This window comes from Cavia porcellus, unplaced genomic scaffold (genome assembly GCF_034190915.1).
Source record: "Cavia porcellus strain 051 isolate PalLab524CR breed Dunkin Hartley unplaced genomic scaffold, mCavPor4.1 scaffold_10, whole genome shotgun sequence".
Classification (NCBI taxonomy): domain Eukaryota; kingdom Metazoa; phylum Chordata; class Mammalia; order Rodentia; family Caviidae; genus Cavia; species Cavia porcellus.
Window position 1 is genome coordinate 87006734 of NW_026947493.1, and position 25453 is coordinate 87032186.

Genomic DNA, 25453 nt, shown 5'->3' on the forward strand with positions numbered 1-25453 from the left:
CTTCCTCTTCTTATTTTTCTTTTCTCTTCAGTTTCCTCCTGGGTTTGTGAGAGCCCCTCTCTGCTCGTCCGGCCCTCTCCATGTTGTCAATTTCCACCGTCTGAGCTGTTTTCCAGAGAAGCTCTCCACCCAGCAACCTAGCAAGCCGCCATCTTCTCTAATCTCCCTCAGTATGAGATTCTTGAAGAAACTTTGAGAATGCATTTGGGTTATTTATACAATCAGTTGTCTTTGGGAAATCCTGACCTTAGAATCCAAAGTTACAGGGTATGGCAAAGACAGTGTGTTGATGAGAAGAGAGCTAACTATGGATGGTATGTGAAACCTGATAGTGTTTGTTTCTTTATTTTAATGTGCTATTTAGTTCAGTTCCTTTATATTACAGCGTGTCTTTTACCTTATAGTAACTCAGATGTTTGAGAGGAAACTTCCCTACTACCTTTGAACTTTGCATATTTTCACATAAACATGATGGAATGTCACTTTTCCCACTGTGTAGGACACATCTGAGAGTGTTCGTATTAGTTTTCTCTGGAAACTACTTGGATTAATATCTTAGACAGTGGTAGGGATTTTTGTTTGCCTGCAAAAAACTGTCAGGGTTGTTCGGTGCCTTAAACAGTAAAAAGTCAGCACATAGATTCTTGTGGCCTCCCAAGCTCTTCCAGGAACTTGAGTCCTTGCTTGTTCAGTGCCAGGCAGCCTATGCTGCTCAGGGCTTCAGACCTGCCAGCAACTTGGTGTTATGGAACATTGGTTTCCAGACTTGGAAGTGTGTTGTTACATAGCCTACAATTAAGAATGTATAACTATAATTTTTTTAGGCCACAGAATCCTGTTGACTTATGAGTATACTTATCATCCTAGGTGAGTCTAACAAATTTCCTTACAATTTCCCTATAAATAGGTGTTTCAAAGGCACAATTACAGTGATTAAAAACTAACCATTGTCATTGTAGCCCTCTCAGTTATTTTTTGGTTTTTGGACTCCACAGGGATGGTTTCTGTGGTCCAATCACACCTGTTTTTGTAGTTTGAGAATATTGTTTAGCTCTTCCTAAGTGTATTCTTACATGTGGTTCTTATAGCTCTCCCAGAAATCATCACTGTCTGACCAATTTGAAGTTGATGTCTGCCGGAACTGGATTTCAGTTTTATAACTTGATTCCACTAAGCTTAAATAACCATTGGATCATTGATAAGCAGGCAAATTTCCCATCTTTTGGGAAAAATTATACATTCAGAAAATAGAAACCGTGGGGACTCCCTGTTCCAGAACTCCAAAAGCAGGAAATATCTTAGTCCATTTTCTGTTGCTATAGCCAAAGACCTGAAGCTCGGTACTTCAAGAGCAAAGGTTTATTTAGCCTACAGATTTGGGGGCTGCAAGCTGAGGTTGAGCAGCCCCACCTATTTAGCCTTTGCTGAAGGCCCTCTACAGCTGCATCTCAACCTAGCAGAGAAGTAAGAAGGGAGCCAGCTTTGTGCAGAATAGATCCTCTGGCCAGACTTGCTCACCAGGTCCTTTTCACAGGAGCCTCTTGGGCTCCTGGAGACCCTCCCAGGGTTCAGGGGACTGCTCCTGCTAGCCCATCCTCTTCAGTGTTCTGCCCCCTCTCCACACAGCTGCACTGCAGACCACACCCCAGTGCGTGAGCCTTGGTGTGGGCACCCCCCCCCCATACCAGGTCATGACGTGGTGGGATTCCCTGGACTGTGGAGTCGTAGGACTGCTTCCAGCTCCAGCCACAGCACGCTGCACATGAGACCTGAACAGCCTCCTCACATCTCAGCTGTCCTCCGCTATAAATGCCGCGTAGATATGTGGGGGTTCTTCACTGCAGTATAACTCATATTTTCAAAAGTCTTCCTCTCTGATATCTGAGATGAAGTTTAGAGCAGAACATCTCTGGATGCTGTGTGAACTATCCACTGGCTGCTGCTTTTAAGCAAGAGGAAGTTTCCCATAGGCTAGAGAGCAGCTTGCATTTTCTGCCTAGGTTTGCATTTCAGCTAAATTATCTGCTACTAACTCCCTGTTACACCTGTGTCCTGTTCTTGTCCCTCTGTTTGCTAAGCAATCTCAGCATTATGTCTTTAGACATTTGGAGTCTTTTTCAACTGAACTCTGTTAAACTACGTGTTTCTCAGAAAACCAGAATTATTTTCAAAGTTTAGCATGTTAGGACAAATTCTGGTTGCTCATACTTATTGTTTTTAACAGTAAAATTTCTTTCCAACTGTTTCAAAAAAATATAAATTGTATTCACCAAACCTTTAACGTTAACTCCACTTCTAGTTTAGATGATATAGAGGTTCATACCTTAAAGAAGTCATGTAAATATATTAAAACCATATGACAAAAAGAAACTTGTAATGCCATGTAGAAAATAGCAGAGTGGCCTCTGTCTCAAAAGCTAGTTCTGTTTGAATTAATTTTAGAGAGCTCATGCCCTCATCTGTGGAGTAGGTAAATGATTGTATCCTGGAATAAAAACAAAAGCAGATTGCTTATCAGGGTAAGAAGGAAAAGGAAGAGTTCAGAAGAATGAATGGCTTTAGGCCTGTTGGATAGTAAAATGCCTAATTCAAATTGTTTTACAGTTCAGGGCATGCGTAATAAGCGAATGTTATTTTTATGTATTACAGAGGAGAATTTGCTCTTTGGCTTGATGGAGATCTCTACCATGGAAGAAGCCATTCTTGTAAAACATTTGGGAACCATACACTTTCTAAAAAGGAAGATTTCTTTATCCAAGACATCGAAATCTGGGCTTTTGAATAAATACTGTGCTGTTTGTCTGAGCAAGATAATGGCCCAAACCTGACATGGACAAGCATTGTTGGAACGTTCAAGAAGCAATACAACGTTACATGTCACTTGTGCTTTAAAATCAGTCTATCACCATTTAGTACAGCTGCACTTCTGGAGTTTATTTTTCAAATCACCTTCCTGTCCCAGAGTTCTTTAGGTTTAGACTGTCACCAGGTCCACATAGTATGACAGCTTTTTCGTCTGAATTTTGACAGCATTTTGATCCTAGTGACCACTTTGTTTCACTTCACATTTTCTCAGTCTTCTGTGGGATGGTGCTCTTGTGTTGATCTCAGCTTTTTAAAACTCCATGGTTTGTTTTGTAGAGCAGTGTGATGGGGGCATCGAGGACAGGATACCTTCCTGCATGTGAGGCGGGACCTGCTCCCCTTATGCTTGAGAAGCCACCTGCCAAAAGCACACGCACTTCATAGAGCGCTGAGTTCTAGTCTGGATTGACACTACCACATTGTCTTTCTTGATTTTGCAAGTCCTCTCAGTTTCATTTTAAGGAAATGGGATTTGAGGAGAATTCTGCTTGTGAGACTACAGTGTACATGATCTGCAGGTTTGGGCATATGCTTTCATCACGGCTTCTCAGATAAAGAGCTTAAATTGACAAAGGAGAATGAAACTTAATGATTCTATTGGATTTAATATATTAAGCAAGAAATTCTAGTATTTACGTATTTATAGCTTAATAGGGCATTGTCATAAACACAGACCACACGGATGCATCAGCTGCATATTTCTCAACATACTGTGTCAGATACACTGTTTTACAGTTCAGTTGTTTTAGACTTGTTGCACATCAGCCCCAAAATATAGGCTTTTTTCTGTTCAGAAAGAAGTGTTTTTCTTTTTTTAGTGGTATACGTTATTTTCTTTAGTATTTGCTCTTACAAAGAGCAGTGATTGTAGTAGACAATATTGTAGCTCAGTAGACTTGGTGAATATGCAAACTTAACGTCAAGTGACCTCAAACAAGTGAAAAGGTAGAATACACTAGTAGTTCTTATCCTCTTTTGTAGGAAACCAGTAATAAGCCATTGTGGCAATAATTCATCAGTTAAATTTCAAAGCTTCATGTTATGCAAAAAAACACAAAAAACCCTGCTGTTATTCATGTGACAGTGACTTTGTGCTGAGACTTCAGCAATTCCAGATGAACGTTGTATATCTTGTAAATTAATGTTTAAAGTAGTTTCGTTCTTACAGAAAGTGTCGATTGCCAGGTTACTTATAGCACTTTATTCTAAAAATGAAATTATAAGCCAAATATACTGGCTCATATAGTTTTAGTTGAAAAATACTTAAATATATTTGGTTCTTTTGAGAGATAATTATCTAAAGAAAGCATAATGCTAATCCAAAGCAGACCTGGTGTTCTGTTACAAGACGCTATTGCTGACTATGAATGGAAACACAGGGCTTCACTTCCTGGGCTCTGTAAGCCTCTCGTTATGTTAGTAACAGTGTATAGACTACGTGTTTACAACATAGGGAATTGTAAATAAATACACGAGGTTTTTTCCCTCCTTTGGTCTTCCACAGCAGTATTATTGTCTTTGTGGAGTTGACTAATCATAAAATAAAATTTTAAAAATCCTGTAATGGATTTCAATTACAGTAAGCTCATAGTGATGTGTACCAAATAAAATTAAGTACATAGATACAGTCTTGAGTTTGAATCTGTTTAATAATGAAGTCCTTCCCATACTTTCTTAATAAATCGGGTAAACACTGTCTTCTGGGTGTGAGCCAGTGCTTCTAGCCCGCATGGTGGAGGTGCTGGGGGCTGTAGTAACTCAAGGCTCTGCCAAGCTGGAGGCCACTGCAGTTTACAGAGGGGAGGTTGGAACCACGCCCTCTGCAGGTGGGGCAGCGCTTCATTTGGTGTCTTTAAAATACGTTGTCCTCTGGTGAGAGCACTTGACAGCCCTGTGCTTGGAAGAGCTCTATGCGTGGCCAAGAAGGACGTTTGTTTCACAGGGACATGGAAGAGCGTGGGGCAGGAAGAGACACGGTAGCGTTTGCACTCGGGACCATCTCTGAACAGAAGGGAACATTAGAAATCAGGGCAGGATAGGAGCCTGTTGTATAATCAGAAAAGCAGTGCTGCTGGGTGAGAACAGCGGGGATGGTGATACGGAGGCGTGCACTGGGAGTTAGGGAGCACAGGGTAAGCATTGCTCAGGTGTCAGACAGGGAGCTGAGGACAGGCTCAGAGCGGGCCAGAAGCTGCAGACGGCAGCCAGATGAGGCCAGCTATGGCCTCCAGCGAGACGTGACAAGCTGGAGAATCGGGTCACCATTCCATGCCGAAAGGTGAACTGCCTTAACAGTTACTGCATACAAATGGATCTGAAGCTGTACCAGTGGCTGAGCATAGGTAACAAGGCTCTGAGGTTGGTGTTCGCCGTGTGGTAACACTGAGTGATAGGCAGAAGGAAGGAGTGCGTGCTTCCCTCAGGGAGTTAAACAAGGTGAACCTAAGCACAACGGTCTCCGAGAACAGTCTAGTTCTCAGCCACAGCTCACGGGAGCAAGTGGGACAAGTGGGAGCGGAGCCTGGTAGGGGATTGCCACAGGCCTGCAGAGGTGGAGCCGCTGGGACTGTCGGTAAGCGGGCCAGTGGAGGGAAAACGGAGAAACGTTACGTCGTGTATACTCAGCATGCAAACCTGCCAGAGAGAAACGGCTTCCCACAAAAAATCTTGGGCCCAGCTAGTACCACAGCTTCCACTAGGTTTTTAAGGTAAAAATACTATTGGTTTTAAATTAATTCCCCAAAGGCCCTGAGAAGAAACACTTCCGAAATTGCCTTTTGAGGCTAGCTTGACCTTAGTGCCAAAATGTTAAAATACTCATTCATAAAAATAGAGAATTGTGTAACTGAACTGCAAAGTTCTGAAAAATCACATGTGAAACTCAGCAATACATAGCATATAACCAATTCTAGGAAACCTAGGGTAGATATCATTTTTACATTTACCACATTGACAGAAAAAATAGTGTGATCATCTGTGGGTGCAAAAAACTAGATCTAATACCGATGTGATAAAGAGAATCTCTTTAATCTCTTAAAAAAATTACCACTGCAAGCCTGGGATAGAGCTCAGTGGCACAGTGCCTGCCTGACAAGCACTAGGTCCTGAGCTTGATCCCAGGACTAAAAAAGAAAAACAATTATCACTGGATATACAGGAAGCATGTAAAAGTTTGGACAGGAAAATCCTGCAGGCTGGGAACTCGTTTGTATACTACCTGTTACTAGGAATTTGTAGTCACCTATTATAAAGTGCAATTTTCTTTGATGATAAAACTATGAGCATTTTCATGAAAGCTTGTATGCTGAGTTCTGTTACTGTTTATCATGAGGTCCTAAGTATTTCAACTGTGAATTTCCCTATCGTGGAGTTTTTAGACTAATGCTTTGGTCAAAGAGAAAACATTTTTTGGATTGTAGATCAGAAAATAGTAATAGGACAAATGGTCTTACAGTAAAATACATTCAGCATAATACACGGGAAAGAACGTGCAGCCGCGTTTTGTGTGCTGCTCTCGACCCTGTCTCAGGAGGGTGCCCTGGGCTCGAGGCTGGCCCCACTCAGAAGTGTCAGTGAGTGCCGGTGAGCTGAGAGCAGGACTTCTCTGTGGTCCGTGGCAGCGGCCACACGAAGCCACGTTCATAGCTGAGTGTGCTGGAACTCTTGAGGCCTTGGTCCGAGCCTTCTCCTGACACGGGTGTGTTTTGCGGTTTTGAGGAGGTGGGATTGGGAAATACCTAAAAATGGTATAAAAAACAACATACAGGAGCATCATTTATTCTTACTCCTTAAAATTTTTGACATAGGTTTCACTGTTGTAATGTGTATCAATTCTGAGAAATATTTGTCATTAGTCTATAATTTTATAAATTTTGTACAGAAACAAAAACATTTTCTTTAAGAAAATGGAACTTTCAGTTTGAAAGAGAATCATACAAGAAAGTAAATTGTTAAGGTGGTTTAATGTGCATGTTACTTTAAACCTAACAATTACGATACTTAATATTTTGAGGTGTAATAATTTGGCCTCATTTCTTGTGTTTACCACCAAAATAGTGTAATGTATTTTAATTTGCCCTGAATTTGGTAAGAATTGTACCTCATTTTATCTAAATATTTGGGGTCACATAAGCCATTAAAACCTAGTGAGGAAATTAACAAGCAGCAGGTTCCGGGAGGCAGCTGGCTCCTCGCCACCTCCCATCCGCTGTATCTTTTGGTTTCTTTCAGTCCTGACAGGACTAATACTGCTTTTTCATGACTTTTAGACAAAGTCATGTTTCTGTGTTGAATGTCCAAAAGAAAATTAAAGTGTCTTCGTGGTTTAACTCAGCAGTGATTCAGTACGGTTCTTCCGCCCTGGGCTCCTCTTCACTGTGCTTTGAAGGAAGCATGTGCAGCAGGACTCTAAGACTCTGAGGAGAACTGATGTCGATGTCCCAGGAAGGCTGGGAGCCCGCGTGTCCCGTGGCCGTGACCACCTCCACGGTCCTCTGCCACCGTGGCAGCCACATTCCCAGGGCTTCGCTCCACCCCTCGGGGAACACGGCACTTCTGGTGCTCGCTGAAGACGTGGCCACCTCGTAAGAGGTACTGTGGCTTAAGCGATACAAGTCCAACTTCTTGGGAATTTTTAGTTTAGCCAGATTTCATGGATCTTTTCTCACACTGCCATGATTTGCAGTCTTTACCATAATGTTTCATTAAGTAATTTTTGCAGTAGGTAACCGAGTATTTTTCTCCTCCAGAGTTGAGAATTTTAAATATTAATACTCTTGTTACACTTAACATGCTGTGAGCGCTTTCTGAAATGCTTTCTGGGTGCTGTGCTGCAGTTTTCAAGCTTCTTCAGAACCAGTGCAAAACTGGTTTATGTAGAAGTACCTGTTAACTGTTACAGCTCAGCTTGCGTTTCAGTTTTAATACTCCGGCGCTGAGCGGTAGGACAGGAGTGGGCCACTGCTGATTTGGTGAAGGCTCCAAAGGCGCTGGCCACCTGGTCACTCCAGCAGAGTGATGACCACGTGGTCATCGCGGCCCTGCCACAGCATTTCTCCTTCAAAGTGCACCAGACCGTGCTTCCGGGCACGCAGCAGAATGCCCACTACTTTGTCTGAAATGCGGACGTATCTGTCAAAGAGCTCCCCGAAGGTGACCTGCAGCCTGCCGTCCCGCCGGCGGTGCGCCATGCTGCGGATGACCAAGCACATCTCCATGATCTCGCGGTGGATGTGCTGCTGGGCGCGCCGGGCCCGCTCTGCTGTCTTGGTTCCCTCCTTGGGCCGGCCGTAGCCCTCGTCCCCGCGGTGCAGGCGCGTGGACATGGCCAGCTCATAGTCGAACTCCTCGCTGAAGGGGTTGAGCTTCTGGGTCTGGATGTGCTCGTCGGCCCACTGCTGCCACCTGCCCTTCAGGCTGCCCACCTGGCTGAGCTTCCGGTGGGCCTTGCAGTTGAGCTGCTCCGCGTACCTGCCCGCCCTGCAGGAGAGAGGGCAGAGTGTGAGCGCACGCACCTGTGGCTTTTCCTTTGCACAGCACCCAGGATGTGCGCAGCTTCATAATGTGTTCATTGTGAAGATTAATAATCCCCCTGCACAATGTTGGGAAGGAAAGAAGAAAACCCACATGTGTGTTTAGTATATATGCCCTTCTTGATTATTTTCCATGTAAATAAACAGGATGTCATATTAAACTATTCTGAGAAAAAAACTCTCACGCAAAATTCATGCAAGTGTGTGTGAGTTCAAGTTGCATATTAGTGACATTTCAGAACTGGACTCCTGTGAGTGTCGGGGAATCCACTTCTTCAGGAACCCAAAATCCATTATTTCCCAAAGACAAGTTTGACAACAGCTCACATGCATGTGCTGTTCAGTCGTGTAGCAATGTGGCATGTGGGGTTTAATGAGCTCGTGTGCAGCTGTACCGTGATCGTGCAAACCCTAAAGGACCGAGCTACACAGCCACCCTAGCCAGCCATGGCGCTGAGGCTGCCTGCCGTTCTGCTGCTTTTCACTGCTGCTGCCCACAGTGCCTCTGCATGCTCCGCCACTGTCCCCGCTTAGCAGGTGAGACGGTGCAGGGGATTCGGTAACTTCCTGCACCATGGACCAAAGCGTGGGACCTGGATGGTGGATGGCAGGAAGGTGGCCAGGAGCCAGGCACAGGCACTGCAGCGCAGCCGGTTTGAAACAAAACTGGGGCTGGACTCGGCCCTGTTCTGCGGGGTTGCACTTGGTGTGCACCCTTTGAATTTGGAATGTGTCTTACCAATCAACAAGGCAAACTTGGTTTTGCAAAGTGGGGGCCAGCTGCATCATGAATGCAGACCTGATTTTAAAATGATCAAATTTCGTTTTTAAAAACTTCCCTGCCAACCAGTTGTGACACTGCACACGTGTCCTCCCAGCACTCCCGAGACCAAGGCAGGAAGATGATGTGAGTTCAGCCTCGGTTACACAGTGCGTTCGAGGCCAGCCAGGACTACTTAAACTGTCCAAACAAAGCGAAACCAAAACTGACCCACTATTTATGTATTTCCAGTCCATGGGACATTTTCTTCCTCTGCCTTTCCTCCTCTGCCTCCTCTGCACACCAGAGCTTGTCCTCCTTGGCCTCCAGTGACCCGCCCTCCCCGCCAGGGCCAGGTATCCAGGCTGGGCGTACTGCAATGTCCACGTGGAGTCCCTGCCTGATGGCACAAGTGGGCTTCGAGCACCCATGCTGTCCAGACTGCTTGCTGGGCAGGGAGATGACCATACTGCCCTCCTCTCCAGGATGTTCAAGTCTCCCAGCAGGAGGCTCCAGCCTGAGTGTGGCCCAGCTTGTTCTGGAGATGATGCCTGGCCCAGAAGGTTCCAGGGCCCTGATTCTGCTCTTGGGAGGTGCACCAGCCCACAGCCCATGCACTGGGGCCCCCAGGTGACGAACTTACCCCCTGCCGGGCTATTTCCCGAAATCCTGATCCTCACTGTCCTGTGCAGTGAGGCCAGATGCTCTGCTGCATAGAACACTGTTGTCTGTAGCCATGCACAGGAGAGTGGCACGGAGTTCACTGGGAGAACGCAGCATCCCAAATCTACCCTCCGTCACCACAGCGCTCCAGTCTGCACCTCTGAGACGGTGCGGGAGGCTGCGTGGTTCTCGGTCCTGGTCCTGGGTCACCTGCTCCCGCCCAGCCACCCACATGAGAGCGCGGGCCCTGTCCCCTGAAGCCATGGTGGTCTGGGCCAGGCAGCATCTTCACGGGAAGTTCAGCTGGTCTTGGCAGGACCCAGACCTGACGTGCTTGAGGCTGAGGCAGCCTGCCAGGGAAGACCTGAAACACGTCGGGAGGAAGTTCAGCGAGCAGTTCTCTGATTCCTGCTTGGTCTCCTGAGCACCAGCTGTGCTCCAGCTGTGCAAGGCAAGACAGAACACCCCCTGTCCGCCAGGTGGCGCCGAGGGTGCTGTGACCTGCTGCCTGCCGGCCATTGTCTCAGGCCCCTGTTGGATTTTCAGCAATGGAAAAACCCGCAAATAACTACTGAGGCCCACATTCATGAAGATGAAATAACCGGAGCAACCCAGATGTGAGCTGTTGACACAGCCGTGACTAATGAAAGCTCTGTGCCCAGGCTGAAGAAGTCAAGTAGCAGGTGCAGGAACGCAGAGCGTGTTGGGGTCCATGTGCTAATGTTTTCCTTTCTTTAAACCTCTTTGGTGTTATGATTTCATAATTTAAAGTAGCATCCAGAGGTAATCTGTTTAACCTGTATGTTATAGGGGTCTCTGATTCTTTGATGAAGGTTTTATCTTCAGGTTTTTAGTGGAATTTGAGACTGAGTGTTAAAACAGTATCATTTGGGGAGGGCGTAGAGCTTGCATGGTAGTGACTCTATGAAAAGGAGAAACGTTTATTGTTCACAAGGATCACTTTTTAGACATTGCTTCATTGTCTAATTGTAACTCTCAGTAACAAGATGAAAGAAAAATTATCTCATTATGTAAATACTGAATTTTTATGTTTTCAATTTTTAAAGTCTGGAAATTCCAGGTTTAAATTAGGATGAGAAAATCTATACCCTGAGTCTCATGTTGGCCAGTGAGTGTAGCAATGCTAGATTGTCTGATCTTTTAAGATTTTCTGTGAAAAAAGTTTACACTTGGAACAATAATCTTGTATGTGTAAGTTGAAAGAAATCAAAGCAACAGTCAAAGGCTGGCATGTATTTTAGGGGCCCAGCATGGAGTGCAGGGCTGTTTCTCAGGCTCTTCATTTTTAGGAGTTTCCTACAGTCCATCAACGCTTCTGCTGCCCTGCCCCATGTGAGGAGGCAGAGCCAGAGCCTTGCAGGCGCCATGAGGAACCCAACCTGGCAGCCTGGCCTCTCTCTCCAAGATGCGTTTCTAAATGTGCCCCTTCCCTGCCCTGTCAGCTCTGAGCAGGGGGTGACCTGGTGCCTCTCTGCAGAGTGGTCGGGCACCATGTGGCTGTGGGGACTGCTGTGTCACGGTCATGGCAGGTTTGATGTGGGACCCTGCCCAGCACGTCGGCACCAAGCAGGTTCGGGATCCCTCCCTGGGTCCCTGTGTGGAGGGACCTGGGATCTGTGACACGTGGCGGTGTCCCCCGTGGCCTCCCACAGATGGGCCCTGCTGTGTCCAGGCTGACCCTCTTGGCCTGCTCTTTGCTAGCGTGGGTCCTGCTGTCAGGGAGGCCAGAGGGCTGGACATCAGAAGGCAGCACCACAGCCCTGACCTCAGGCATGGAGCCTGCAGCTGGCGGGGGGCCTGACCTGTGCTCTCCTGGCTGTGTTTGCTCCCCAGAGTCCCGGGAAGTGCTCCTGGCTCTGGAACTGGGCTGGGAAGGAAGGAGCCGACCTTTGGGGGAGAAAGGCACCCACAAGTGACAAATGCCCATTGGCGCTGACTGAATAGTGCCACTTTCTCTGGCAAAAAGTCCCAGTGGGCTTCTGCGGAATTCCCTGCCTGCTGGGGCTACCTCTGCCTGCCTGACAGAGGTGAGGGCCTGGGGAGGAAAGAAGGGCATCAGCCACCTGTCGCCAGCCAAGAGAACCTCCTTCCTGCCGCCTTGAAGGATGGCACCAAGGGCAGCAAGCGGCTCAGAGGGGCTCCCTGGAGCCTGTGGCTCTGCTGCATGGCTATGGAAATGGCCTGTGGTATGAAGCCCCGTACCCACAGCTAGGGATGCAGAGACCCAGGAATCACGACCCTGCCCCTGAGAAGAGGCGGTGCCCAGGCCTCACTCCAGAACTGCAGGCGGCATCCTGGGAAGGACCTCAGGCTCTGGGCTGGGCCGGCCCTGTTCTTTGGGGCCTACCTGGCCTCTGATATCCTCCCTTGCTCTCGGTGACCCAGGCCCGGGGGGTGCAGACTGTGTCCACTTACTGGGAGGCCAAAGGGCGCTTGATCCTGGTGGCAGCCACCTGGGCCACCTCCTGCTCCGGCCTCTCCTCGGCCTCACTGTAGCCGCTGTCCTCCGTGTCCACGCTGTCACTCTTCCACGTGGGCCCCTCCTGCCCCAGCTCCTTCCAGCCTCTGCTCAGCTCCGACACCAAGTGGGCACACTTCCTCCTGCGAGTCGGGGACTCGTGGCTGCAGAGAAGCCTGTCCAGGGTGTCCTCGGGTTGTGCCGCCGGCGCAGATGGGGCACCCTCCTGCTCATACCTGTGGCTGAGGGCGCCCATGTCGCCACCTCTCTCGTAAGCCTTGCTCACGATGCTTTTGGTCACCTCTTTCCTTTTGATGCGGGGGGCTTCCTCTGAGCCATGTCCACTTTCGCTTCCCTCTGGCTTCCGGGGCAGGGACTTTGTGACCCCCTGAGCATCCTGGAGGGCAGCGGGGTGCGTGGCTGGCTTGGGAGCAGGGGCTGTGTGCTCGGCCCCTCCTGGCACCCAGCCCGGCGGCTCCTGGGCCTGTCTGGTGCTGTTCTCGGCGGCCCACTGCTGCCAGCCGCGGGCCAGGTTGATGACCAGGGTGGCCGTGTGCACTTTGTGCAGGGCCCTCTTGGCGGGTCCCTCCTCCCGCTCCCTCTCGCCCGGGGCCATGCTGCCTGTGTCTTCCGGGACCCTGGGAGGCCTGAGCTGGTCCAGCCAGGAGCCTGGGGTTTAAATAGAAGCAGGGCGGGGGCGGGGGAGCCGGGCAGTGGAAACTATGGGGAGCGTGTGGTGCCAGGCGGTGGTGCCTCTGCCCTGATGACATTCCTTTTTTAAGCCCTGGCAGCTCCAGTTTCACGAGGCTGAGGGACATCTCGCCGGTGAAGGACAGTGACAAGCTCCCACCCTTCCTGCCCCGTGCGCCAGGGTGGAAATTACTAGACCAGACCTTGTGCTCAGCTTCTTGTCTCCCTTGCCCTTAAAACGGGATCCTGTCGCCAACAGGTGCCTGCAGACGGGCGGGCGCAGGCCCTGCTGGACTGCTGGGGCCCCCTCGCGCCTCAGCCTCCCCGCAGCTGTTGTGGGGGCTCAGGTCACAGCTGAGCGAGATGAAGCGGATTTCCTACTGCCTCGACCCCACCCAACTCTCGCCAGAGCTGGAGCCTCCTTGAGACTTATGGAAGATCCCAAGTAGCCCTCTCTTTTGCCTTCAACTGAAGCCTTCCATGATCATTGGTTCCAATTTTCCTTTTCTAGGTGAGAAAAATCAAAGCTCAGAGGGAAACCAGGTCCAAAGAGTTAAAGGCTAGTTATTTTCTAGTCCCAGTTTGACCCACTGTGTCGACAAGTTGTCACCGCTTTGGTATAATCATTTAAAAATCAAGACTCGCAAACACACTGAATTTAGAAGTTACAAGTGTTTTTGAATAGTTGGTTTAAAAATAAAAAGGGGGAAGGAATGTGCTCTGTCAGAAGTACACAGACACCCCTGCATCATCCGCAGTTGGCCTCCAGATTCCCGGAGGCAGAGACGCTTTCCAACCTTCAGAACAAAGACTGAACTTCACATTGTTAAAAGGTCTGGAGAGAGGTGCTTTGTGCAGGAAAAGAACCATCCATGCAGTGTGTCAAACCAGAGAAAACCCAGCAGGCCGAGCACCGGGCTATTCTTAAAGTAAGGCAAGCGAGGTAACTGTTCTCACTCAGCAGTTTGGGGGCTCCCCATGGCCTTTAAATTTGGCATGCATTTCACCTGCCGGGGACCACTACTAACGGCCTCAGGAAAAGTATGAAAATTTATTCATTTTGAAACCACTTTTCATCACATTGGTTGTTTGTGTTCTCCTATTAGAACAGTTAGGGGCTGATTTAATGCTCTATCAAGAGACTGTGGGGTGTGTGCTCAGTGGAACAGCGTCTGGTCGTGTTGACGGAGGCCCCAGCAATGCAGAATCAAAGCCCCTGCTGCATAATCGGGAGGTGTCTCAGTTACTTTTCTCATCGCTGAGACAAAATCCGCACACCCACACGTTAAGGGAGCAAAGGCACCCTTGGCTCATGGGTTGTGGAAGTTTCAGTCCACAGTGGGCCGGCTCCAAGGAAGGGCGGCACCCGGCAGAGGCATCGCGGAGGCCAAAGCTCGTGAGGTCAGAAGCAGCACAGGACAGCCACAGCTCTTCTGTTCCTTGGATCTCATCCAGGCTCCTTAGGGCAGGCAGCTTTGATCCTAGTGCCCTTGATGCTAGCGTTGCACCATCAGTGGATCCCAGTGTCACACACTCCAGATCCAGACACCTCTGGGAAGCCCCTGCTGTGACCCCGTGAGGCTTTGGGGAGGGGGGCTCCGGACACAAGCCACAGCGGGAGGAAACTGGGTCACACAGGAGGAAGACCTTTACAAACAAAGATGTAGAGCTGTGTCTGGAGTCTCTGGTATTCCTCCTGGAACGGAGGGTCAGCGGTGGTGGGCCCCGGCGGGCTCCTCCCAGCTGCCCCACCCACACCTGCAGCAGGCGTCCTGCTGGCGGGGAAAGAACAGACCCGTGATGTTCACAGTCGTGCATGTGTGTGTGCACGGGCACTGCAGCTAGCGGCCTGCACCCGGGCCGTCTGCAGATTTCCTCGGCAAGGCCAGAAGCAGCTCCTAAAGTCTGGTCTTTGGGAGTTCAGTGTCCATAGCAACTGCGCTCCCGCATCCACTTCTGCAGGGTGGAGAGAAAGTGCCTTTGCTCCCCAGGTGGGCGCCTGCCTGCTGGGCCTCTTGAAACCAGGTCTGGAACCTGACTCCCGCGCACCTTTTGATTCCTATGAGTGGCTGTGATCTCTTTCTCAGTCTAGATCTGAATTCTAGCAGTTATATCTTGTATTTTAATGTGTGGTATATGAGGAAAAAAAAATCTCAAAGATACAGGTCACGCAGGGCATGGTTCACAGAGAGTTTCCTGTGAAGCAGCAAAATTTGAAATTGGAGGTGAGTGTGCAGACCTGATGAATGAAGTGATTACCACCTGAGGAATCTGTGACACCAGTGAGATTATTTTTCAAATTGCATGTTATTGTTTGATCCTATGAACAATGCTAGAAAGGGAGAGAGGCTATCTACACATTTCCTGTCAGGTAGAGCCAACCTGATAAGGCACCTTATTAACTTGTAAAGAGATTTCAGAAACCTACATTTGCTCAAAGCTCATAGCAAACAGCCATTTCTCTGTGAAAATATAAACTTCGTTGTGTTTGAGGTTTACAGTGTGGTGTTATAGGATACATAGACAGCAAAATGCTTACTACTGGAAGCAAAGTAACATAGTTGTCACCTCACACGGTTACTTTTGTGACAAAAGCAGCTGAAATCGACTTAACACAACTTCCTAGTACAGTCTTACTAAGTACAACTTTATTTTCATGTTATGTATTCAATCCCTAGATTTTTCTCATCTCACAGTATCTGGCTGTTCACGTTTCCTCTGCCGGCCCCCTCCCTGCTAAAAAGGATTTTTGTTTTAGTGAATGTGTGACCTGTTTGTTTAGCTTAGCATAATGAGCTCCCCGTGCAATTCCACTGAGGGTCGCCCTCCTTCTCTGGGCCGCCGGATGGTTTTCTGCTGGGCGGTGCTGTGTCCCTTCCACCATGTGGGCACTGGGGTGGCTCCACAGCTCGGCTGTGTGAGTGGCCCTGCAGTGCAGGTGGGGTGCAAGTGCTCTATAAGGTCGTGATTTTGCTCCTTCTGGTGGATTCTGGAGCGATGCTGCGATGCTGGGTCGTGGGGCCGCCCTGTCTTGCGTGCATTCAGAAACCTCATGTTTCCTGTAGCAGGGGCCAACCCGCCTTCACAGGGAGCATGTGCAGAGGTTTCCCTGCTCCTGCCCTGGCCAGTACTCAGCCCTTGTCTTTCTGATAGCAGACGCTCAGTGTGGCTGAGGGGGCATACCTTGTCTTCTTTGGAGAATGTTTGGTCCAGATCCTTTGCTCATTTTAGAATTGGGTGTTTTCTGGATTTTAGTTTGCTGTTCCATTGTAAGGGTTGTCGTTGTTCCCAAGTTTTGGTTTGGGGGCCCTTGTCAGACATGTGATTTGCTGATTGCTCCCTCTCCGTAGGTTGATTCTGCCATGGAAACCCAGTATTCCCAGCCCCGGTTTGCTGCGAGACCACCTCCCCTACCCTGTCCTCTTGGGGCCCTTGCTGAGCACTGACTCTTTGCCTGGATGTGTTTGTGGCCCACCACTCCGTCCCGTGTTCTACGTTTCTGTTTTTATGCTGGCTCCATACACTTGGATTACTACAACTTTGTCCGGTGATTTTAAATTAGAAAGTGTGCTACCTCCAGTTTTTTTTCCTTTTTTAGTATTGATTTGGCCATATGGAGGTTTTTTATGGTTCAGTATGAATTTTAGGGTTGTTTTTTTATATTTCAGTAACAAATGCAAATGAAATGTGAGAAGGACTTCTTTAAATTTATATACTGCTTTGGGTACTACAGATATTTGTTCAACCCATGAATATGGGATATATTTTCTTTAATATTATCTTCTTCAATGTCTTTCATTAATTTTTTGTAGTTTTTACTGTATAAATTTTTTGCTTCCTTAAATTTTTCCAAAGTATTTCTTTTTGTTTTCATAAACAAGATGATCTTCTGATTTCCTTTTTAGCTAGGCCATTTCCATGTGTATGTATGGAAATGCTACTGGCTTTTCAATGGTGATTTTATTTTTTACTTTTATTTTATGGGGGGAGGACTGGGGATCAAACTCAGGACCTTGCACTTGCCAGGCAGGCACTTATGCCGCTGAGCTAAATCCCAGCCCTTCAGTGGTGATTTGATATCACGCAACCCTGCTGAATTCATTTCAGCCCTTATAGCCACGTGTGTACGCGTGTGTGTGTTTAAATACTGGGTCCTCTCATCGACATCTAGTCATAGCTTTACTGCTCATTAGTCACTTTCTTTCTTTCTTTCTTTCTTTTTATCTTTCTTTCTTTCTTTCTTTCTTTTCTTGATCAGTTTCAGTACTGTGTTGAAGTGGTAAAAATGGGCATCTTTGTTTAATGCTAGCACTTAGTGAAAAATCTTCTATACTTATACTGCTAAAACTCTTTTATTAATTAAGTTTACTGATACATTTTAGTTATACATAATGGTCACATCCATTATAGGGACTTTGTACCCATACATGAGATAACTTGATTTTTTTTCCTGTTCCCCTACCTCCCTTCAACCCCTTTCCTTCCTTATTTACAAAAGTTTGTTTCCATTTTTTATTTTCCCTTCCTTCAACCCCCTTAGCCCACCCAGTTCCTCTTCCCCCTTGAATGTTTTCTTCCTATTTTACAATATCTATGATACCTTTTGATCCTTTTTTACACTTTCAGTTTCTCACATTAGAGAAACAATGCAGTATTTACACATGTGTATCTGATGTATTTCACTTGAGAGTGGCCTCAAGGTGCATTTGCTTAGCTAGAAATGTCTCAAACTTGTCCTTTTAATGGCAGCATAGTACTCCTTTGTATTAAAAAAAACCCACTTCTTTATCCATTCATCAGTTTGTGGGCACTGGGCTGTTCCCAAGATTTGGAAAGGAGGCATATGAGGAAAATTTATATCAGTGAATAATTATATCAGGGGAATAGAGCAAGCTCAAATAAACAACTTAATATTGAACCTCAAACTGCTAGGAAAAGAAGAGCAAGTCAAGCCCAAAGCTTGTACAAGGGAGGAAATTATCAAATAGACAAAACCTTAGAAAAAGAAAAAGACTCAAATCCATGCAATTAAGAATGAAAAGGGTCACAACAGGTGCTTCAGAAATCCAGAATATCATCTGTACTTTGGGAACATGTATCTAATAAGATGGAAAATGCAGAAGAAATAGAGTTCTAGATACATTTGAATTACCAAGCTGAATCAAGAAGTATAAAAATTCTAAATAAACCAAAATCAGTCAATGAAGTCAAAGATGTAATTAAAAACCTACCAATGAAAAAAAGCCCAGGCATGAATGAATTCACTGCTGAATGCGACAAGAAACTTAGGTGAGATCTAACACCGCTACTTCTCAAGCTCCTTAATGAAACTGAAAGGCAGCAGTACTCCAAACTCATTCCTGGAAGCAGGCCCTGCCCTGATGTCAGGACCAACAAGGACCCAACCAAGAAAGAGAACTATAGGCCAGTTTCCCTGATAAAAATGGAGACCAAAATCCCCAAAAGGTACTGGCAAACAGAGAGCAACAAATCTTCAAGATTATACACCGTGCCCAAGTAGGATTCGTTCCAGGGATGTAGGGATGCATATGCAAAACAATAAATGTTTATTCACCATATTAACAGAGCCAAAGACAAAAACAGTATGATCATCTCAAAAGATGCAAAAAAAGCTCTTGACTAAGTCCAGCACCCATTCATGATAAAAAAAAAAGCCCACAGAAAATTGGAAGAGATGGCCTTTAGCTCAATCTGATAAAAGCCATCAATGACAAGAACAGCCAACATCATGTAAATGGACCAAAACTGAAGGCTTTCATTCTAAAATCAGAAACAAAACAAGGATGTCCACCATCACCACTCCTATTCAATATAGTTGTGGAAACATTAGCCAGAGAAATTAGAAAAGAGAAAGAAATATAAGGTGTTATGGATAAAGAACTGGTGGTCAACTTAACGCCAGCTGGATTACATCAGCATGGCATTGAGCGAAGACGGTCCACCTGAGGAAAGCTGCCAGCATAAATTGGTGGAGAAGAAGGGAGGGTTGAGGGTTGAGGCATTAAGGAGGCATTGTGGGTTCTCCTACGAGTTGCTGTTTGAGCTGTTGGTTCTCCTGGAGAAGCTCTGGTCCTCACATCGAGCTTTGCTTCCTGGCTCTGAAGGGGAAGACGTGTGCCGCTTGGTCTCCAGGATGAAATTGTCACGCTGCTTCCTGGCACGTACCCAACTGTGCTTGTCAGAGGAGGTGCTCTGGCCTCCATGTTGCTGAGGATGGCTGTGGTACTTTTCAGGACAGCCCTGATCTTGTTGTGAGTGTGACTTCTCGGCTCCATCCCACCAGCACAGCTCCTTCACCCCACTGGCCTAGACTTTCTGGCTTCCACCGCTGACCTTTGGGCCTTCCCAGCACAAATCCATAAAAGAGACTGGCGTGAGTCCTTCTTGTGGGCTCTGGACCTCCAGCTGGACTCATGGGAGGCACTGTCCTTAGCTCTGGGTTTTTATCTGGAGTCATGTGGGACATTGCCGAGGGGTTTAGGCTCTTGACTAAATAATCTATGTCTCTGGTGTTGTGGATAGATTTCCTGCATTTTCCTGTGTTAATGCCCGGTGACCATTATAAAAATAATATTATAAACTCCATGTCCTGATTCTAAATGTTCTCTGTGCACAATCCCTGACTACAACATAAGGAATAAGGATAAGAAAAGAAGTTAAATTATCATTATTTGAAGATGGCATGATAATCTACATAGAAGACCCCCCAAAACATCAAAAGACTTCTAGATTTAATCACTAAACTCAGCAAAGTAGCTGGATACAAGGTCAACACTCCAAAATCAGTAGCCTTCCTGTACACGAGTAACAAACTCACTGAGAGACATAGGGAAATAATACCTTTCACAATAGCATCTAAAAAAATGAAATACCTAGGAGTCAATCTAACAGAGAATGTAAAGGACCTCTACATTGAAAATTATGATCCTCTGAAAAAGGAGATTGAAGAGGGTATCAGAAAGTGGAAAGAGATCCTTTGCGCTCTGGTAGAAAGAACCAATATAGTAAAAACACATTTTTATTCAGAAGGAAAATTGAACTTCTTAAAATTTATTTTTTTATTTTATGAAAAAATAAATTTTATAACAAAATAATAGAACAATGATTGTTAACATGCTAAATACTATAATCTTAAAAGTAATTATTCAGAGTCAAGATAAACACAAAAAAGACTCTTACAAAAAAACTAGTAGCACATATATACTATTTTTTATTTATACTACTAGTTTCTTTTTAATTGAAAGTTGAATGATGAAAATGCTTTTTCGGTGTTGATTGAGATAATCATGGATTTCTTTTACTCCACAGCGTGAATGTATATATTGATTGGTTTACACCTGTTAAACTAGCATTAGCTGCTAAGGATAAGGCCTTCTTGGTCATGATGTACATTCTCATAGCTGCTTTAATCTGGTTTACCTGTATTTCACTGAAAAGCTATCATTTCATCAGCCCTTTCTACATGACCTAATAAGAGTGGTCACATAATTTGTGAGGAAAAGATTTTAATGAGAGGCAGAAAGAACTTCTTCCTGCAGATGGATTTATTCAGGGTCATTTATCGGGGTGCACAGTGGCTGAGGTTGTGGCTGCTAAAGTAAGAGGGTCCCGAACGGGATCTCTTTCCAAGCTTTGGCCAGTTTGCCAGAAGGTGCACACTGATAGTTGGGAAAGAGCTCCATTCCAAATACAAAGAAAACTCTACGGGTGATTGAATTTATTGGAAGGACTTCTCAGATACGGCCATGCTTTATCTGGACCTCATAAAGTAAGGAAGGTTTGACTGGGTGGATAAGGGTGTTCTAAAGAAACAACATGGAAAAGCTCACCCAGCCACGAAGACGCCAAGGTACACTCAAAGCCTTCTCCCATCTCAGAGTGGAGCTCACAGACCACATATGGAACATGAGGCAGGCCACTTACAGATGGACTGAGCATATGATGAATAATGTTTCCAAAGAGAGAAATCTGTATCAAAAGTTCCCAGTTCTTAAAACAGCAGTACACACACACACACACACACACACACACACACACACACACGGGTGTGGTGGTACCATGTGAATCAGCACACAGAGTAGCCTTCTTTGGATTGGACTCTGCTCTTGTGCACACAGTGTGTGACCTCCGGAGCAGAGCACACTGTGTGTACGGTGGGCAGGCAGGGATTGGGGCAGTGGAGATTCCCTGAGGGAAGCAATTGAGATCTCCTCTGTAAAGTCCGCCTCCCGCGGTGAGCAGTGCTTTACCAGGACAGGACCACAAATGGTCTTCATTAAACCTGCAGAAGATGTAATCCCTCCGGAGCTAGCATGGTGGAGTTGGGATTTGGAAAACTCAGATGGGAAGACTGTTTACGGAGGAGTAAAATAATTTTGGAAAGCAGCAGTTGAACTCTGAAAGAAGAAAGGTTGCAGAAACCGGACACAGCAGAGCGGGAGCAGTAACCAGGGGAAGGGCGGCGCTGCGTGGAGGGCAGGCAGAGCCGGAGAAGTGTCCACGTGGAGTTAAAGAGCCGGAGACGCGTGGTGAGGTCAGCCAGGTGTGAGGTGGGGCTGCAGAGTTGGGTTCTGCTCGGCTCCTCTAGGGGCCAGGTTCTCAGCTGTCAGACACCTCTCACCAGTGCTCCCTTCCCAGGTGTGCAGAGCGCGTGGCACCTCGCCTGGCCTGTGTGAGCTCGCAGAAGTGCCTGTCTTCACAGACAGCTTGAGGCTGAGTCAGAGGAATTAGGGAATTAATGCTCCTCGTCTTCTCCAACAAGGGGCAGGGTGAGCCTTCTCTGGTGGGAGGCCGGGTAGACAGGACTGTAAGCACTGGAGGTTGCAGAGGAAGGCTTATTTATAGCATTTTATTTTAAGATAGTTTATAAGTTGGCATTCAGAGCTGCAGGGTCAGCTGAGGTCCGTGCTTCTTTTAGTGGTGACCAGACCTGTGCAGTCTCTTTCCTGGAACCTCCTAGTCCAGAGCTCATGGCTCGCCACCACTGAGGAGCATGTTCAACCTTAAATCATGTTAACTTCAGCTGTGGTGCTTCTGAAGCCCAGTGCTGTCTGCAGATGGGTGCTGTGCAGGGTTGTGACCCAGAAGATCCAATGTCCTGTGGGGAAGGAGCCAGTGGCTCAAACTGCTAGAAGGGGTTCAGGGGATGCGCTATGGGAGTGCTCCCAGAGTGCCCTCACTGCTGAGGAGGCAACATACCCAGCACCCAAAGCTCAGGGAGGACAGGCTTATTTGGCTCACAGTGTGTGTAGTCAGCTGGCTCCAAGCAGGGTGGCTTGTCAGAGGGACATCGCAGAGGAGGAGAAACGGCTCATGGCAGGCAGAAGTCAGCGACAGCAAGCTGCAAGTGACAGTGGCAGGTGCTGCGCCCTTATATTCTATCTATGTACCCACACTTAGAGCAAATAGCGATCTTAGCCAGAACTTTGCCAAAACAAGCCGTGGACTGGTTTAGTAATCACTCACACTTAATTTCACATTCACACTCTCTGGATCCAACCATCTCTGAAAACCCCCCACCTACGGCTGCGTGAGGCATTGCGGGGCATCTAGATGCAAGCCATAACCTATACCAGGCTGGCTAGTTTTGCATTCCGGACCTTCTTGTAGAAGTCGTGTACCCTGGAAGGCGTTCTGTACCATCTCTCAAACTCAGTTCTGCGGCCCTGAAATGGCGATGCTCCCCATCCACGCTGCTCGCAGGTGTATATGACACGGTGTCCATGCAGAAATGAGGCTCAGCCCCAGTACACTATCTCGGAGCACCAGATGGGCCAGTTAACGTGCTGATAAAATATTAATTCCAGATTCAGGGAGCAGGTTAACCCTCAGCCTGAGCAACGCCATTCAGCTCTTATGCTCTAGACAGTAACGGTGTGTGTACATCAATAGAACCCAGAGAAAGTTGCAGAGACCAGACTGAGTTAATCCCATTGCCCATTAAACTGTCATCCTACTAAGTTCAGAAACAAAAGCATTCTTGCTTTTTATGCCTAATTTCGCCTGGTGCCTCGGACACCAGCCTTGTAATTATGACTCCTGGCCTGTGAATGCCACACTGCCTGAACTCAGAGCCACTGCTCCATCCCGAGGACACCAAGCCCAGTGCACCAGTTGCGGGCTGTGTCCAGGGACCCTGCTCCATGCGCATTTGCTGCCTTGCTGTGAAACTCTGATCTCCAGCCCCGGTGTTGCTGGTTGACCGTCACCCGGGGTCCCTTCTCCTCTTAGCCGGGAGCCCAGTTCCCAGGGAGGACTGCACGTCCTTGGGCTGGCCCTGCCCCTGGGCTCAGCGCACTGCTGCTGTCCTCACCCTCCTGGGACGCTGCTGTCCCTCCGCAGGCTTCTCTGCATCCTCACGGTGTTTGTCTCTCCACGCCACTCCCATCATGCGAGTACAGTTTAGTGTCTGTTCTTGTAAAAACGCTGCCTGCTCCCCTCACCTCTCTTCTCCCAGGAGTAAAACTGGAGAAATTGCGTGTCACCCCTCCCGTGCCCATTTCTCCCACGGTCCCCTGAACCAGGGCAAGCAGGTTTTCCTTCACAATTCTCAGACTCCTCTGAGTGAGAAGTGACGTCCACATCAGCAACTCTGATGGACGCATCCACTATGGGACCTTAACGGAGCTGTCCAGTCAGCAGCACTGGACCCACTGGAAACCCTGTTCTGCCTCCCCGCAGTCTGGCCTGTGGACAGAGCATCCTCTGACTGCCCTTCTGCACTTTCTGGTGCTCCTGCTCTCCTCAGGGGCACTGGACATGGAAAGTGCAGGCAGGGTTTTCTTCGCTGTTTAATCCTCACGTCCTTAGATGCCGCCTGCATGACGACACCTCCAGTCTGGCTGCCCGTATCCCTGAAACTGACAGATTCAGCTCCTCACTGTGCACCAGGCAGCTCTGGTGCAGCGGGAACAGCCGTGCACTCTGCCTTCCCACCAGCGCACACCTCCCTCGGTCTCCTTTGTAGCTTGAAGTCACTGTGTTTGGCCTGTCGCTTCCATTACCGTGCCTGGAGTGCTGTTCGGATCCTGTCAGACGAGGAGGCCTTGTTCACTTTGTTTTTCTGCGGTGCAGGCTGAGGAACAGGGGCAATGCAGGTAGAGGGGTAAATAGTAGGCAGGCAGAGGGGTAAAAGATGGGACCCAATGCCATCACAAATGTGAAGATTCCAGAGAGTGTGTGGAGGGCGTAGAGGCTGAGACGCTAATCAGGAACCATCGCGAACCTTCTCACGCGGATGGTTATACCCTGCTCTAACAGGGTGGCAGCAGGCCTGGAAAGGCCGTGAGATGGATAGCTGAGCTCGACTGCTGGGCAGAGATGGGCTGGCCACAGTCCACCACTGAGGACGGAAACAGGGCAGGCGAGTGGAGGAGCCTGGGCATCCTGGCTAGGGCTCAGTTCGCTAGAGAGGAGAACGTGGGGGGAGAGTTGTTGGATGCCAGGGGTGGGCCTCGTTAGAAGGGGCCAGCTCTCACGGGTAGATAAGTCCCAGCGTGAATGAGTCACACAGGCCTGGCCTGGGCATCTGACTCCGGGGTATGACCCAGCCCCATGCCGGGCAGTGTTCACACCAGTCTCTGAACAAGCTCCTCTCCAGGTCTGAAGAGATTCCCGAGCCCTGATTCGGGATCTGGCCCTGTATGCTTTCCCTCCTGACCTGCCAAGTGCCACCAAAAGCAGCCTATGCACCTCAGTGCCTCCCTCTCTGGCCCCTTCCCAGTGCCCTGGGTTCAGAATCCTGTTTCTATCCTCAGACTCCATTCCCAAGTAACAGGTGACTGCTTCTCTTCAAATTCAGAAGACACTTTTTGTTCCTATGCAGCTTTCTTCACTATCCAATGGTATCATCCTTACACAGTCACGTGCACACATATACGTGTGAATGTGTGTGTCCACGTGTGTAAAACAGGACACGGACCTGAGACAGAAACAGGTCACCTGAGCCACCAGATGGGGTGACAGTGGGTACAACACCGCTCCCCTGGCCCCTGCACCGCGCGGGGGAATCAGTCACACCACAAGTGGCTCCAGCCAGACCTGGCGGTGCCCGGAGTTTTCCTCCCAGGGCGAGGAGATGCGTCTCAGCCCGGTGCTGCCAGACACCGACACCGCACAGCGCGGCTCTGCTTCCAGATTCCCCCTCGCAGGAAACCACCTAAAAGCAGTGCAGAAAAAGTTTAAATATCTCTCACACTCGGCCTTCAGTAAAATGGGATGGAGATGACATCTGGGGTGACCACAAATACCACCAAGACTGGTTAGAACCCGCAGAGGGAATTAAGACCCGGAAGGGTTCTCAGGAAGCCGTTTAGAGGAAGACATTCGCCCTCTCGTGGAGAATCTGTCAGCCTGTTTGCCCCGTGAGAGCTGTTGGCAATTGAATTTCCCCTGATTTTGTCTGAAAAGCAGTGGATTAGAAAGTGCTGACCCAGGAGGGCTGCA

General features: G+C 47.9%; 2 protein-coding genes across 10 annotated transcripts in view; one reads left to right on the top strand and one right to left on the bottom strand.

Annotated features, from left to right (window-relative positions):
• The window catches only part of Oxr1 (oxidation resistance 1), a 300752-nt gene extending 296260 nt beyond the window's left edge, over positions 1–4492 (top strand). For all 8 annotated transcript variants that reach the window (XM_005008217.4, XM_023561659.2, XM_063257772.1 and 5 more), the window contains one exon: positions 2650–4492. In XM_005008217.4, the coding sequence (XP_005008274.2) occupies positions 2650–2785 (136 nt within the window). In that variant the 3' untranslated portion in view covers positions 2786–4492. The remainder of the gene's footprint in view (positions 1–2649) is intronic.
• Positions 4491–12965, bottom strand: Abra (actin binding Rho activating protein). 2 transcript variants are annotated; one of them, XM_013143875.3, is made up of 2 exons: positions 12256–12965; positions 4491–6602 (listed from the first exon to the last, which is right to left on the bottom strand). In XM_013143875.3, exons 1-2 carry the CDS (start codon positions 12912–12914, stop codon positions 6314–6316), a joined length of 948 nt encoding a protein of 315 aa, XP_012999329.1. In that variant the 5' UTR covers positions 12915–12965; the 3' UTR covers positions 4491–6313. The 2 variants fall into 2 exon arrangements, with proteins under 2 accessions (XP_012999329.1, XP_003480076.1); XM_003480028.3 differs by lacking the exon at positions 4491–6602 and adding an exon at positions 6809–8343.
• Positions 12966–25453: the final 12488 nt, after the last annotated feature.